Below are 17,044 nucleotides of genomic sequence, written 5' to 3'. Positions count from 1 at the left end.
TTTGAATGAAGTTGTTATTATCATTGTTGTTATTATTGTCTCTTGTGCAACCGCTACATTATTCACATTTAAGATAGCAGAAGACAGATGAAAGTAAAAATGGTATAAAAAAAAAACTATAATAATGTTTCATGAAAAATCAAACACTGTTCAATCTTGACTATGTCACAGCATAATGTGACATTAAAAGCACAAACAGAAAGGCGACTCAAATAAATGAAAATTTTTACAGTGTGATCATTCTACATCTACACTATATGTCACTCTGACAAAACCTCCAGACGGTAAGGTCGAAGGTGGGTTTTTTTGTTCGGCTTTTATTATAATTGTTTGGGATCCTCCGGTCTTTTGTTATGCAAAAGCACAAATACAAGAATTGCATGTCACTATAGCAATGTCCGTTACAGATCAATTTATTGTTAACAATCATTGTTTTGGCATAGCGTACTTTCAGCAAATGGAGTAAGGGAAACACAGATTCAAATAAAATGTCAACAATCCAATATAAAGTATAAATAGAAAATAAATCAGATTGAAGTCTAGTCATTTCATGTTCATATGAATACGTAACATCCACATCATAAGTTAATAATAATAAAGTCAAGCTACTGTATATAAATACATCACCAGCATGCACAATATTATATTATCGAGAATATTAGAGCAGTTATCATCTTACACTGAAGAAACAGTTTAATAGGCAAGTGCATTTCTTCACAATTCAAAAAGTGAACACAAAAAGAAAATCCACAAACCTCAAATATGCTTTTAGATTGGGAGAGGCTATACACACATTCCTTGTGCCCAAAACTGTCACGCAGCGAGAGTTGAGTGGGAACAAACGGATTCGGTCCAGTCATTTCAGTCCAGGCGTCCTAATGAGCTTTTCCCAGCTAGCTAGTTTATGCTTGTGGCTAGAAACTTCAACCAGACTTTTTAACTTGTCTGCCGAAGCTGGGACTTGGGAGTGTTCAGAATCATTCTGTTTTTAACGGAAATAATTGTTCTTTTTTTAACAACAAAAAATTTACTTTTGGTGAAAATCATTACAATAACTGTGCTTTAGCTGTCACCCGGCCTGATATTGGCTAAACTATCTAGCTACTTTCCTCTCCTTACAGCAGGGCAGCAGTGCTCAGCAAGTGGGGTGAAGGACACACTGTGCCCCATGTTGTTGTGTTGCCGGCTTGCAGTGCAAACTCTCCCCATTGAACAGAAGACTGTATCACGGTGACATCCAGATGGTTACGAAACTACCAATATTACAAGTTATTTCGTCCGTGGAAATAAAAAGCACTTTATTTTACAAGTTATAACTAGTGCCATGCTGCTGTTGTTGCCAGCCAGCCAGCATAAACTAGCTAGCTGGGAAGGGGTCATCAGGACGGCTGACTGAACTGACTGTCAGTACCGAATCCATTCGTCTCCACTCACAGCTGTGACATACGTCATCAATTTTGGGCACCAGGCGTGTCCATATAGCCCAGGTAATGTGTATTTTGTCCACTGAGTATGTGGTTCCAGTCAACTCGGTGTCATGGATCCAAGATTGGATCCAAGATGGATCCATTTCATGATCCAAGATTGTTGTATATATGAATATACCGTAATTTAGGACAAAATATTCTGTTGTCTTACAATATCAAATGATCTCCTCTGCAAGAGAATTGTTTTTGTTGTTTTAGTGATTTTCTTTGTATTAGCATAGTTTGATATTCTATTAATATGGCACCCTTGACAACCTAGGTAAGGGGAGAGTAATAATAATAATAACCAGATGCTTGAAAATGTTTATGTATGTATAGCATATCAGCGCATTAGAGGGCTGTACTGGCTGTGTATTTACTACTTTAGTTACAGTAATATAGTTTGTGACTGAGTACAAACACATTCCTGACATCATGGGAACAAAACATTGGTTATGTATGTTCAATAATCACAGAGGATACCTGCTTTCACACAACGATTACCATTACAGGGTGATGCACACCTTTTAGATTCCATGTTGGTAAGTCTGAAGTGGTTAGCTAGAGGTACGATACCTATTTCTCCCTCTCTGGAACCTATTTGCAACTCTTTCTTTTTGCGAGGCGATGACATTCAAGTTTTTTTTTTTGCACAAGCTTCTATCTCCCCTTACGATTTTGAATGCTCCTCCTCCCTCACCACATCAGTTAAATAAGAAGCTCCATTTCATTTTAGTGCCATAAGAACAGTCTTTATGCCAGTGTGAGGGTGTCATTTCTAACCCAATAGCCAGACTCTACTTCCTGACTGACTGTTTGAGACACAGAACTTCTTCCTCTTTAAGTGGTTTGGCAAATGTCGCAGAGGTAATCAAGAAGGAAGGGGTTCAACTATTTATTTTTTAACTATACTAAAAACTAAAATCATCTCCCCTCCTACTCCTCTTTCAATTTTTTCTTAACTTTTTAAATTTGTGTAAAAATTAAGAACTGCAGCTGCGGTAGTATCATCAACGGCAAAAGTGGTTGCCAAAGTTCCACCAGCCAAATCATTTATTTCTAAGATCTGGTTTCATATTTTGTTGTGATTTGTGAGGGAGCGGGGTGTTGTGTGTATTGGCTGAAACAGGACACAGGGGTCTCTTTAGGGACTCTCTAGTTGTTGGTCTCACCACCCTCGTCATCCTGCTGGTCGCTGGTCCAGAGTGTCAAGTTGTCTCGTAGCAGCTGCATGATGAGGGTAGAGTCTTTGTAGGAGTCTTCGTTCAGGGTGTCCAGCTCAGCGATGGCGTCATCGAAGGCGGTCTTGGCCAAGTGGCAGGCCTGCTCAGGTGCATTCTGGATCTCGTAGTAGAACACGGAGTAGTTGAGGGCCAGACCCAGGCGGATAGGGTGGGTGGGCTGCATGTGCTCCTTGCTGATCTCATGGGCCTCGCTGTAGGACTTCTCAGAGGACTCCACCACGCCGGCCCTCTTCTCGCCCGTGGCCACCTCGGCCAGGTAGCGGTAGTAGTCGCCCTTCATCTTCAGGTAAAACACCTTGCTCTCGTGCTGCGTCTCGTTGCAGTTCTTGATCAGGAAGTTGTCCAGGAGGTTCAGCACGTCCTGGCACACGGTCTCCAGCTCCTTCTCGATTTTCTCGCGGTACGCACGCACCATCTCGATCTTTTTCTCGTTGCCGTCTGCTGAGGTCTTCTGCTCGATGCTGGAGATGACACGCCAGGATGAGCGCCGCGCCCCTACCACATTCTTATAGGCCACAGAGAGCAGGTTCCTCTCCTCATTGGACAAGGCCTCGTTCAACTCTGTCACCTATGAGACAAAGAGGGAGAAAGAGGGACATCAATGTTTCAGAGTTGCAGTTTACCTTAAAACAGTATTTTAATCTTGTAAATTACTTTTATTGTCAGATTTGAAAACTTGGCCGCAATTTTTTGTTAGGCCAATATGCAATCATTCATTGATGCCATGTTCTCTGATTTCAGCCAACATTATGGATAGGAAAGGATATAGTAATGCCATGCCATGTGTTCACTTGCTAGCTGAAATATCCTATTATATTGATATAATCTAAATAGCTATTCACATTTCGTCATTCATGATTCACAACGATTGAGGTCAGAGATGGGCTAACTCCCATGATCTTCTACACCACTGATCATGGCATTCAGAGGCTGCAGGCTGGGGTTGGACCACGCCTGCCTGTAGTAGGCTGACATCATCCCCCTGTCTCTGGCTTCTCATTGGCTTTCTCCTGCTCTGAAAGCTTGTTTTGTTTTGTTTCCACAGGCCTGTGTCTGTCTGGCTAGAGGATTTAATCCTTTATACCCCCACGAGAGGAGACCATGCGGTGCCGCACGCATCACAGCCATCTTTACATACTTAACCCTCTGCTCTGAATATAAAGCCAGCTACTCTCTGGTTGCATGTCCCAAATGGCACCCTATTCCATTTTATAGTACACTACTTTTCACCAGGGCCCAAAGGGCTCTGGTCAAAAGTAGTGCATATGGACACAGCCTCTGTTTCAGGGCCTAAATTCCCCTCCAATCCCATCTCTCCAAAGCAGAGCATGGGGCCCTGGCTGTGGCAGTATAGTTCGCAGCAAGCCCCCTTTGTCTGATGATAGCCCTACTGAATGTGTTGAAGAAAAAAAAAATATATATTCTTAACCTCCCGAACTAGAGAGATTTTGGTGATATTTAAATACACAAATTTCAGAAAAGCACAGAGCTAAACCCACTTGATTGCTTGCTTGCTTTAAGCCGCTTTGCTCTCTTGGCCCGTTGGCCGAGGGGTCCAGAAAAACAATCTACAGCTAGCTGTTTGATGATGTCAGCTTGGGAACTCAACGATAGTTTACTGCCAAAGCTAAAAGCATTGCCTTGAAGGTATATATTGTCATTTTCCAGTGCTGTTAGAACAACGGTTAAACTTAACCTTAACCTTAACGAGCAGTTGCTTATCAACAGATAGTTTGTTAATAGTATGACCATATGTAGAGCATCTACAGATGGATAATCCGGACAATTCAAATAAAGTGTGACACTTTGCTCTACTATATTTCTAATCAGAATCCTCAAAAGTATAACGAGAACAGGGTACTTTTTGAAACTTTTCTCAGCCTGGAGGTTCTGTAAGTCTTTCTCCAGTTTTGAGAGCATAGCACATCCAAGGGTTAGATAGTAACTACACTCCCAGCCCTCCCTTTCCAGTGAAGTCTAGGCCTAAATCACTCCTTTTATCTTTCCATGTCAGCTGTCATTTGATTGAGTAGGAGGAGATTGTTCACTATCATTTATTCTCTAATCTTTCTCAGTTCTCTCTCTCTTTCCATTTCTCTCACTCTCTCTCCCCATCTATTTATCTATCTATAGTCTGGAACATATCCCTTTCCCAGTCCCTTTTTCTGCTTCCCCTAACCAATCAAGAGGGGTTCCACTTTCTCCTCCGACAAATTCTGTACATTACAGCTTACAGTACATGTCCAGAATCAGAGCAAGTCATCTATGAGTCATAGCTCAATCTAATATTCCAAGCCGCTTATGATGATTACAGCCCTCGAATTGAAGAAATAAAGAGATTACTTTGCTGTCAGTGTTTTCTTCTGCTACACATAAAGCTTACTAAATTGTCCAAGTGGGAGTTGTTATTTTCGTTCCCACATGCTTGGAGCCTTGTACTGGCTATACAAGGAACTTTTTATTCCTGCAAAAATTTAATATATGCTGATACCTCTCACACGCACAGGTGTATCCTCCAACACACAGAAATGTTATCATATAGGAGAACACTGATTTCTCCCCTAACTCTTCCATAACACTACAATCCTTCATAGATCAACTTCCTTCAGTGATTCTTCAAAGTCAAAACAACACACGATTTTTTTTACATTTTTTATTTCACCTTTATTTAACCAGATAGGCCAGTTGAGAACAAGTTGTCATTTACAACTGCGACCTGGCCAAGATAAAGCAAAGCAGTGTGACAAAAACAACACAGAGTTACATATGGGATAAACAAATATACAGTCAATAACACAATAGAAAAAATCTATATACAGTGTGTGCGAATGTAGTAAGATTAGGGAGATAAGGCAACAAATAGGCCATTGTGGCGAAATAATTACAATTAGAATAAACACTGGAGTGATAAATGTGCAGATGATGATGTGCAAGTAGAGATACTGGGGTGCAAAAGAGCAAAAATAAATAACAATATGGGGATGAGGTAGTTGGGTGGGCTATTTACAGATGGGCCGTGTACAGGTGCAATGATCGGTAAGCTGCTCTGATTATTAAGTTTATGGTTAGGGCTAGGGTAAGTGGCTAGTTACAACCAGCCAATCCCAGCCTTCCGCTCTGGCCAGATGACTGGCTAGTGTCTACCTACTGTAACAGGGAGGGGCAGAACTCTGAAAGGCAAAAAAGATCTATCCATCATGCTATCTTCAGTTTCCATGGGAACTGACTGAGAGATCTGCTTTGTTTGGGACCACCAGATGTTCTATCTCTACAGCCCAAGGACAGGATAAGGAGAATGGCCAGTGGAGGTAGTGGATTGGGGTATAGTGTGGTAGTGGGTCAGGGGTAGGATCTGCTAATACACACACACACACACAGTCCACAAATAACTATGTCAAAGACAATCCTATGGGCTAATTCATAGTATCTCACAAGGAATTACCTTTTCACCCTATCTGTATCCACTGCTAAAACAACAGATCCTCTTCTTAAAATTTGATTTCAAATGATATAACAGTAGAACAACTAGCATCTCTCTGACACACGCTACAATTTCTATGCTTCCAAGACAATAATTGACACATTATCCTACTGACCTTGAGTTACCTTCATATAATGCAACGTGTTGCATCATAAAGCATCATAAATTGAACAATGACCATATAGATGACCTCTGGACTGGTGTTGTTGTGCTATTACTGAAAAGGTGGGAAAACAGATAAATGCGCATGACCAACAGAACAAACACTTGACACTACTTTTCAAACACACACACACACACACACACACACACACACACACACACACACACACACACACACACACACACACACACACACACACACACACACACACACACACACACACACACACACACACACACACACACACTAAGCAGGCCCTGGGCTGGCTTTGTAAAAACATGGCTGCCTTTATTTCAGCAGCCTGGGGATGAAACAGAAAGGACTGACGGAAGCTGTGGTGCAGGGATCACAATAGACCCCTCTGTCTGCCAGTAAAGCTCATCAATCGCCCTGGCTCTCTCGTGACTCATCCCCACTGGCTGATGTCAACTCCCTAACATCTGTGTTTGTTAAACGATAACAAAAGCAACAGGAAACCAAAATATCAATTATTTCTCTCTGATGGCTGTCTACTGTGCATCATGGCTCAGGCCCACTAATGTCTAATGTCTACAGAAGGGAAGGCGTGTAGGGGAGGAAGTGAGGTTGGTTAAAGTTGGAAAGGGTGCGGAGTGCCACCACACTCATTTTGTTCCACCTCTGCAACCCATCACACCTACTTGAAGGCCACACATGGATGCAGGGCTGGGTCATTCCTACAATCTGGTTCCTTTTGGACCGATATTGTCACGTTCCTGACCTGTTTTCTCTTGTTTTGTATGTCTTTATTGGTCAGGGCGTGAGTGTTGGGTGGGCAGTCTATGTTTTCTATTTCTATGTTGGGTTTTGTGTTCGGCCTGGTATGATTCTCAATTAGAGACAGGTGTGTATCGTTTGTCTCTGATTGAGAGTCATACTAAGGCAGCCAGGGTTTCACTGGTGTTTTGTGGGTGTTTGTTTCCTGTGTTAGCGTTTGGGCCACACAGGACTGTTGCAGGTTAGTCACGTTTGTTGTTTTGTTTATTTGTAGTGTTTGTTGGTTTGCCATTAAAATCATGAATACCTCCTACTCCGCATCTTGGTCCGATCCATGCTCCTCCTCGTCTGAGGAGGAGAACGACATTGACAGCCGTTACAGATATGTTTGACTTTCAAAAAAAGATATTTGTCAAACTCAGGCGCTTAAATCCTAAAAATTATAGGTGGATTGTTTACGCAATGAGATAAATATTTCCACCCTGTTAGGGATATACAACAAATTCGTATCTACAGTTGAAGTCGGAAGTTTACATACACCTTAGCCAAATACATTTAAACTCAGTTTTTCACAATTCTTGACATTTAATCCTAGTAAAAATTCCCTGTCTTAGGTCAGGTCCACTTTATTTTAAGAAAGTGAAATGTCAGAATAATAGTAGAGAGAATGATTTATTTCAGCTTTCATTTCTTTCATCACATTCCCAGTGGGTCAGAAGTTTACATAAACTCAATTAGTATTTGGTAGTATTGCCTTTAAATTGTTTAACTTGGGTCACACGTTTCGGGTAGCCTTCCACAAGCTTCCCACAATAAGTTGGGTGAATTTTGGCCCATTCCTCCTGACAGAGCTGGTGTAACTGAGTCAGGTTTGTAGGCCTCCTTGCTCGCACAAGCTTCTTCAATTCTGCCAAAAATGTTCTGTAGGGTTGAGGTCAGGGCTTTGTGATGGCCACTCCAATACCTTGACTTTGTTGTCCTTAAGCCATTTTGCCACAACTTTGGAAGTATGCTTGGGGTCATTGTCCAGTTGGAAGACCCATTTGTGACCAAGCTTTAACTTCCTGACTGATGTCTTGAGATGTTGCTTCAATATATCCAAATAATTTTCCTGCCTCATGATGCCATCTATTTTGTGAAGTGCACCAGTCCCTCGTGCAGCAAAGCACCCCCACAACATGATGCTGCCACCCCCGTGCTTCACGGTTGGGATGGTGTTCTTCGGCTTGCAAGCCTCCCCCTTTTTCCTCCAAACATAACGATGGTCATTATGGCCAAACAGTTCTATTTTTGTTTCATCGGACCAGAGGACATTTCTCCAAAAAATACGGTCTTGTGCAGTTGCAAACCGTAGTCTGGCTTTTTTATGGCGGTTTTGGAGCAGTGGCTTCTTCCTTGCTGAGCGGCCTTTCAGGTTATGTCAATATAGGACTCGTTTTACTGTGGATATAGATACTTTTGTACCGTTTTCCTCCAGCATCTTCACAAGGTCCTTTGCTGTTGTTCTGGGATTGATTTGCACTTTTCACACCAAAGTACGTTCATCTCTAGGAGACAGAGCGCGTCTCCTTCCTGAGAGGTATGACGGCTGCGTGGTCCCATGGTGTTTATACTTGCGTACTATTGTTTGTACAGATAAACGTGGTACCTTCAGGCGTTTGGAAATTGCTCGCAAGGATGAACCAGACTTTCTGAGGTCTTGGCTGATTTCTTTTGATTGTCCCATGATGTCAAGCAAAGAGGCATTGAGTTTGAAGGTAGGCCTTGAAATACATCCACAGGTACACTTCCAATTGACTCAAATTATGTCAATTAGCCTATCAGAAGCTTCTAAAGCCATGACATCTTTTTCTGTTATTGTCTAACCTTTTTTTCGGCACAGTCAACTTAGTGTATGTAAACTTCTGACCCACTGGATTTGTGATACAGTGAATTATAAGTGAAATAATCTGTCTGTAAACAATTGTTGGAAAAATTACTTGTGTCATGCACAAAGTAGATGTCCTAACCGACTTGCCAAAACTATAGTTTGTTAACAATACATTTGTGGAGTGAGCAGCGTCCGGCGACAGTATCCAGTCCAGAGCGTCCGGCTACAGTACCCAGTCCAGAGCGTCCGGCGACAGTACCCAGTCCAGAGCGTCCGGCGACAGTACCCAGTCCAGAGCGTCCGGCTACAGTACCCAGTCCAGAGCGTCCGGCGACAGTACCCAGTCCAGAGCGTCCGGCGACAGTTCACAGACCGGAACCTCCAATGACGGGCCACAGACCGGAACCTCCAATGACGGGCCACCGTCCGGAACCTCCAACGACGGGCCACCGTCCGGAACCTCCAATGACAGAACATAGAGCTGGCTCAATATGTCCTGGCTGGATGCCCATTCTAGCCCGGCAAATGCGAGGAGCTGGAATAGAGCGCATCGGGGCTAAGAATGGGAACTGGAGACACCATGCGCATCTCTGCATAACACGGTGCCTGACCAGTTACACGCTCCCCACGGTAAGCACGAGGAGTTGGCTCAGGTCTCCTACCTGACTCAGCCAATCTCCTCGTGTGCCCCCCCAAAAAATAATCTTGGGGCTGCCTCTCGGGCTTCCGTGCTAGCCGTGTACCTTCATATCGTTGCCGTTCCTCTATTCTCCGGTATTTTTCCTCGTAGTATTGCCGTTCCGCTTTCGCTGCCTCTAACTCCTCCTTAGGACGGCGATACTCCCCCGGCTGTGTCCAGGGTCCTGCTCCATCCAATATTTCCTCCCATGTCCAGGATCCTTTTCCGTCCAAAATCTCTTCCCAAGTCCATAACGTTTGCTCCTCTTTTTCACGCTGCTTGGTCCTGTTATGGTGGGTTATTCAGTCACGTTCGTCGTAGTGAGGAGACCAAGGCGCAGCGTGATTGGAATACATTCTTCTTTTAATGAAGAATAAACACAAAACAAACTAACAAAGATACAAAACGAACGTGAAGCTATAAACACTGAGTGCTGACATGCAACTACACATAGACAATAACCCACAAAACCTAAATGTAAAATGGCAACCTAAATAGGATCCCCAATCAGAGACAACGATAAACAGCTGTCTCTGATTGGGAACCAAATCAGGCCACCATAGACCTACAATATGCCTAGACAAACAAACACCCCTAGACATACAACAACCCTAGACAGGATAAACAAGCATACCCACCCTCGTCACACCCTTAACTGACCAAAATAATACATAAAACATAGAAAACTAAGGTCAGGGTGTGACAATCATACTTATTGTTTCCCTTTTCCCACCTGCATTGTGGGATATTGTTTTGTTTAGTGCCTATGTGCGCTACGAATGGCACGTTCGTTAATTCTTTGTTTTGAAGTTTCACTGTAATAAATATGTGGAACTCTACTCACGCTGCGCCTTGGTCCACTTATTTATTCAACGAACGTGACATCTAACATAAGTGCAAAAGGGTTTTCTAATGATCAATCAGCCTTTTAAAATACTAAACTTGGATTAGCTGACACAACGTGCCATTGGAGCACAGGATCAAATCAAATCAAATGTATGTATATAGCCCTTCGTACATCAGCTGATATCTCAAAGTGCTGTACAGAAACCCAGCCTAAAACCCCAAACAGCAAGCAATACAGGTGTAGAAGCATGGTGGCGAGGAAAAACTCCCTAGAAAGGCCAAAACCTAGGAAGAAACCTAGAGAGGAACCAGGCTATGAGGGGTGGCCAGTCCTCTTCTGGCTGTGCAGGGTGGAGATTTTAACAGAACATGGCCAAGATGTTCAAATATTCATAAATGACCAGCATAGTCAAATAATAATAATCACAGTAGTTGTCAAGGGTGCAGCACCTCAGGAGTAAATGTCAGTTGGCTTTTAATAGCCGATCATTAAGAGTATCTCTACCCCTCCTGCGGTCTCTAGGAGTGATGTTTGCTGATAATGGGCCTCTGTACACTTATGTAGATATTGCATAAAAAAATATGCTGTTTCCAGTTACATTAATCATTTACAACATTAACAATGTCTACACTGTATTTCTGATCAATTTGATGTTATTTTAATGGACAAAAAAATTGTTTTTCTTTCAAAAACAAGGGAATTTATAAGTGACCCCAAACTTTTGAACGGTAGTGTATATTTTTTATTAATATTAATTTAGCCTAACAGGGTGGACATTTATGAGTGACACAAACAGAATAACTCATGAAAAATATATAAAACAGTGTGTATATTTATTTAGCTTTGCACCGATGTTTTCACACTCAAAGAATTATGACACTTCCTGAACGTTATGTCATTGTGGGAATGGGCTGTTTTTTTTAAAGGGGAATTACAACAAACTAACAGGGTGGAAAGGGAAATCAGGGACCTTAAATACAAGAATAACAAATACAATAATCATGAACATTTTAAGTAGGGTTATAAAATAATGAAGAAAGATTTTGAATACTTTACTTTCTAATGGCTTATATCTCTTATAGAAGTTGGTGAATAGCACCCGGGGACAATGCAAAAATGCCTACATCCACTAAAAACAAAGTGCATAAAATCCCCTTTGAGATCCATTTCTTTGTGTTTTTATGGTAAAGGACACATAACTTTATCTTTAAAGCCCTGTGGAAGCCAAATTTGACACTAAATAGAAGGTGATACGAGGTGATATTTCCTGGGGATAGAAAAGGCACCAGATTGTAGGAATGACCCGGCTAACACAAGAGTGGGCTCAGTCTACATGTCCCTAGCTCCCGATCTCTTCATCGCTTACACCCCCCACCTCTGTTTCTCTCCCCATCTCTCTCTCATCCTTACTGTCATCACTTTCTCCTCATTCCCTTGCACTCCTCCCTTGCTTTCCCTCTCTCTCTAACTTAAAGTGACATCTCTCCTGCCTACCCTCTCCCTCTATCAGGCTACAGAGCACAGAGACGACGTGTGCTAGCGCTACCTGACGTCACTAGATGTGAGAGTGGTGCGAGCGTGGATGGCTGGTTAAAGCAGAGAGAGGGAGAGAGAAAGAGAGAGAGGAAGAGTGAAAGAGAGAGGGCGTGCTGCTGGGAAAGGGGGATGTGAGGGAGTGTGCGTGTGCGTGTGCGTGTGTGTGTGTGTGTGTGTGTGTGTGTGTGTGTGTTAGTGTGGGTGGGTGTGTGTGTGTGGGTGTTTCAGGGAAGGGGGTTGCTTCAAGTAGCTCTTTGTTGTTATATAACCATACATGACTGCAGTTTTTCATAGATGTTTTTCTCTCTCTCTGTCATTGCTGCTGCGGCCGGCTAATAAAAACACAATGCGTAAAAGGCAAGGAAAAAACACGAGTAAGTAACTGCATTAGTATGTTTTTTAAAGCCAGGTCCATGTTGGTAGTGAGGGTGATAACCTTCTCTGCCACAATACAGAGAGTGAGGAGGGTACAGTATTCAAGATATACAGCATCAAGGCAGGATTTACAATTCGACACATTTGAGTAATAGCCTACTGTCATTCAAAATCTGGAGAATGTTACCTTTCAATTGAGATCAAGCGGTATAAAATAATTCATAAGGTGCCAGTGAAAGGAGATGATCACAAAAGCTCTGACGACGGTTCGGGGGGAAGGAAAAGGATAGGGGGATCAGGTAGCTCCCGAGTGGCACAGTGGTCTAAGGCACTGCATGTCAGGTTCTAGAGGCGTCGCTACAGACCCTGGTTTGATTCCAGGCTGTATCACTTTGTTCACCATGGTGTTGTCGATTATTGTTCCCATGTCCGTTGGTGCGTGTGAGTACCTGTGCTATGTGTTTTGGGCTTTCGTGCCCTTGTGGATTGCGCAGATCATTACGGGTCTCGTCCTGTGTGATAATCATTGCGCGCTAGCGTTGTTTATTCGAGGTAGTCCTCGCTCTTTTGTTTGGGTTTCAGCCCTGTGTTTTTGTTACGTGTTTGTTTGGTCTTCGTCCCAGTGCCTTTATACGGCACGCCGTAATTTGGGTAAAATATGAAACCCTGTTTGACAGGTTTGGCCGGGGTAGGCCATCATTGTAAATAAGAATTTGTTCTTAACTGAATTGCCTAGTTAAATAAATGTTAAATTAAAAAATTAAAAATAAAAGCTGCCTATTCAGCAGCATGATGGTCTTTACTTTCTAATATGGTAAAGTAGGACAGACGCTAAAGGAAACATCACAGGGTGACACTGGATGCAACCCTCCTCCCCCCACTTCTCCCCATTCTCTCTCCCCCAAAGGATGAATGAACTGCCTCACCTCAGATAGAAGCCCAGCATGTGAACCATTTCTGACTCAGATTCTGAGTTACAGTGCGAGGGTTCATTCACCCAACTGATGAATCAAAAACATGTTACATCATCAGCCCAACCACATATGCTTTGCTGCTTTGAATTGAGTAGCTGTTAAAAATCCTGTTTATAACAACGTTACATACAACACTCAGTGCTTGAATTTGGCAAATTCACACGGGGGAGGCACATCTACATATCTACTGCTCTAGCCTAGTTTATAAGGATCCCCATTTGCTACTCTTCCTGGGGTCCTCGCTCTAGTACCACAACCAGAATAATTGCTCTAAAATATCAATACCAGTATTGTAAAAATGTCACCAGGGTGAAGGAAAATGTCATTATTGAATGCCATCCAAGCATACGTGCATCACATGCTCTTTTGACACGTTAATGGCCGACTAACTGGCTGACTTTAGAGGAGGGATCCTCTGTATGTGGGTAGTGACAACGAAGTAGAATGCCCGCATACCACTACTGACAACCACTCGTCATTTCCCCCAAAAATGTAACTGATAGCCCGGGAATCCCTTGCCACTGATGCCCAGTGGAGTGGCAGCTAAATAAAAAATCAGTCAGACACACCCTGATACCCACTGCTGCAGCACAGCCAGGGCTGGAGCTGGTGTTGGCGGCTGGCTCGGGCTGCATGGGGCTGGATATAGTGATGGGGCTGCATCTGCAGGGGAGTCAGGCCGGGCTGGGGCTGGGGATAAGGATGGGGGTGGACTTCCTCCGTCTCTGACTCAGCATCATTTAGAGGGAGGAGCCAAAGCCCTTCTCCCCTCTGACATTATCACCACCTGGCCCTGAAGCAGCCTGCTTTCCTGAAGAGTATGATTCATGACTAATACTACTGCCAGCTTCTGTAATTAAATCTGTGTCTGTGTTATTACAGTGTACTAAAGTAACCCCTCAACAACCCACCATTCAACATTATAGTGCACTGTTCACGGTAATTATACCATGCCTTCTATATAGTAGTCTGTGACAGAGCATTTTCTCAGAGGTGGACATAGACAATTTATTTAGGATGTTCTACTTAACGTGGATCGCCTACTATACTCTCTTCCTTCTATTCTATTGATGTAATACAGTTTGCTTTGATGCCTATTCTGAGTTTGTAGAGACTGAATACGCTATTGGGTAGATGGTAGGCTACAGTAATTGGCATTTATGTTTTTTGGGGGTCAGAATGAGGATGAGAGATAGGCTAGACAGGCAACCTCAGTGGATAGATCCCAGGAACACCATACTGGCCTGGCCAGATCATATCATTGGAGTAAGCCTCCATATCATATACTTCCTCAGCTATTGTATATACAGTGAGTAGGCGATATCATCAATGACATAATTCCTGCATTTCTGAATTGTGGGCTACAGATAAATGGGCTGAGTCTGATTCTGAAATGGTGCAATACGGGTACTGCACCTTGGCACACTGCGACACGCCTAGTGCAAGAAACTGCTATGCCTTCCTTTTGAGGGGGTCGAGGAGGACGCACGTATAAAGCATTGGATGCTATAATGTGTCTTTGAGATTGAATTCAGAACCCTGACCATTCGAACACGTTCTAGTCTGCACATTGAATCCACTGCAATATGACAACCACAGAACGTTCTGGAAGGATTTCTGCTGCCACCCACGTTTCACGTTCCCAGGATCATATTTTATGGGGATATTGTGTATTGCCCAAATCGATAACGGCTACGACACTAACGTTTGCGTTAGGCCTATTCTACACAGGTGGGTAGAATTTATGACATTGTGTGTGTGCGTAAATTGATTTCCTCACAATGTTAGATGTGACTAATAATGCATCTTCGCGGGAGATTGTCATGTTTAGGGAACATCATCACAATCAGGGAATGAGACATTCTTATCTCCAACCCTGCTGTCACTCTCATTGCAGTAGCCTACAGTAAACCTAGAGTCGGCTACCAGTAAATTGCTTTCCCTCTGGTGTCTACCCAAATGTTCATCATTTTACGAGAAGATTCCACTGCCCCTCCCTGCCAATTTGATCTGTCCTTTCAATTTAATTCAGTTAGATCAACAATTAAACAAACAGGTTTCATCTCCAGAGCAAGGTGCTTTGTCGGTTATTGCCCCCTATCATTATTGCCATGCTGTCTAGCTGATTAAAAAGCAACCTAGCAAAAGGCACCGCCCTAAGATCACACAGTCCGCATTCGTTCGCTGTTTTCATCATCTGACAGCCGTATTCCACATTGACAACCCATTTCTACTAGGCTATGAGGTAATAATTGACCATAGCTCAATGTTTCAATAAACATACCTTTCATAAAGATAACGAACGGTGAGCAAACAATCGCTGGATAAAAAATAAAAAACAGATGTCGAAAGGTATGGTGAAAGCCCACATGGGCCTTGCCAGTAAAGTTCCAGAAAATGTCACTGGCATGATATATTGGCTTTCCCCTGTCTTATTCCAGTTGAAGGTTTTGACATAATAATGGTCTTTCATGGCATGTTTAATACACCAAATATGGAACACTACAATAATCAGGGAACGATAATTGCCATAGGACACACCACAGTTATTCTTTATGTAGGCATAACTACATGTATATATCAAACAAAACAGAAAAAAATGAAAGTGTAAGTATTAGAAAGTGGAGGTTATTTATGATTCCTTATGATACTCAGAAATATGATTCCAAAGCAGAACTTACCGATTTCATGGCTGCTGCCATATCATCATATCTTTCAGCCTGTTCGGCCAGCCTGGCTTTCTGCACCAGTTGCTCGCGATCAACCATTTTAGCTGTCGTTAATACAATGTTATTCTAGAATTGTTAAAGTTGAAATGGTAATATGTCACTCTCAGCAATGCAGTGAATGTTACCAGAGGTCCTCTTGCTGCAGCTGCTCCCTGCTGTCTGCGCGTGCAGACGGGACACCCCCTCCCCCTCCTTACCACTTTCCCTGGATTGCGTCACCACCTGAAAAGGCGTGTCTATGCGAAGTGATGTAACAATCCTTATTGGGAGAACAGTCAGTGCCTGATACCGGTAACAAATAGGATTTTACCGTTAGACTCAGACGCTATTTACTCTGCGCAGGGTGCTGTGGGAAATGTAGTGGTTTAGGCTGCATCCTTCATTCTAAACCATCAAACACACTATAATTGAACAATGGTATGCATATAATCAATGAATGTGTTTCTGCCTGTAAAGAGAGAGGGTTATTCTTATACAAATTCTGCCACAGAAGGTCTAGTATAGCCTTCAATAGGGCCTTTATGGTGGAACGTGTAGGGCCTAGGCTACCTTTCATATTTGAGTCACTTTGCAAAGTAAGTGCTATCAAATAGAATATAATATTGCAGTCATTTATTAGCCTCTATGTTAAGCAGCAGAGTGCAGGCCTGTAGGCTACTGAACTCATCCACCAATAGCCTGTGTTCAGAGCGCTGCCCATGCAGCTTGACCATGTCAGTCAACCAGCCTGGCCACAGCCTGGCCACAGTGAGCAGCTGTTTGGATGAGTGATGCTCTTGGCTCTGGTAATAGAGAGCACCAAATGGCTGCTGGGTGGGTCGCCTGGTAATCCAAGTAAGGCCTGTTCCTCCCTATAGCAGCTTAGCTCTCAGAGAGTGACTGGTGGGTGGTGGCAAAGAGTGAGTCCGGTCCTACATACAGACAGACCCTTGCTTCGGCACCTAT

At 43.0% G+C, this 17,044-nt stretch overlaps 1 protein-coding gene across 1 annotated transcript; it reads right to left on the bottom strand.

Annotated features, from left to right (window-relative positions):
* Nucleotides 1-395: 395 nt before the first annotated feature.
* LOC139582902 (14-3-3 protein gamma-1) lies at nt 396-16,268 on the bottom strand. The gene is made up of 2 exons (XM_071413345.1): nt 16,052-16,268; nt 396-3,278 (listed from the first exon to the last, which is right to left on the bottom strand). The coding sequence occupies exons 1-2, from the start codon at nt 16,136-16,138 to the stop codon at nt 2,622-2,624; spliced, it is 744 nt and encodes a 247-aa protein (XP_071269446.1). The 5' UTR covers nt 16,139-16,268; the 3' UTR covers nt 396-2,621.
* Between the last annotated feature and the right edge of the window lie 776 nt (nt 16,269-17,044).

This window comes from Salvelinus alpinus, chromosome 1 (genome assembly GCF_045679555.1).
Source record: "Salvelinus alpinus chromosome 1, SLU_Salpinus.1, whole genome shotgun sequence".
Classification (NCBI taxonomy): domain Eukaryota; kingdom Metazoa; phylum Chordata; class Actinopteri; order Salmoniformes; family Salmonidae; genus Salvelinus; species Salvelinus alpinus.
Note: the sequence above shows the minus strand (reverse complement) of the source record. Positions and strands in the feature narration are given on the sequence as shown.

Coding starts and splice junctions, on each gene's coding strand:
- LOC139582902 (XM_071413345.1), bottom strand. CDS start 16,138: ATGGTTGATCGCGAGCAACTGGTGCAGAAAGCCAGGCTGGCCGAACAG. Junction 3,279..16,051: donor TGGCAGCAGCCATGAAATCG/GTAAGTTCTGCT, acceptor TTTGTCTCATAG/GTGACAGAGTTGAACGAGGC.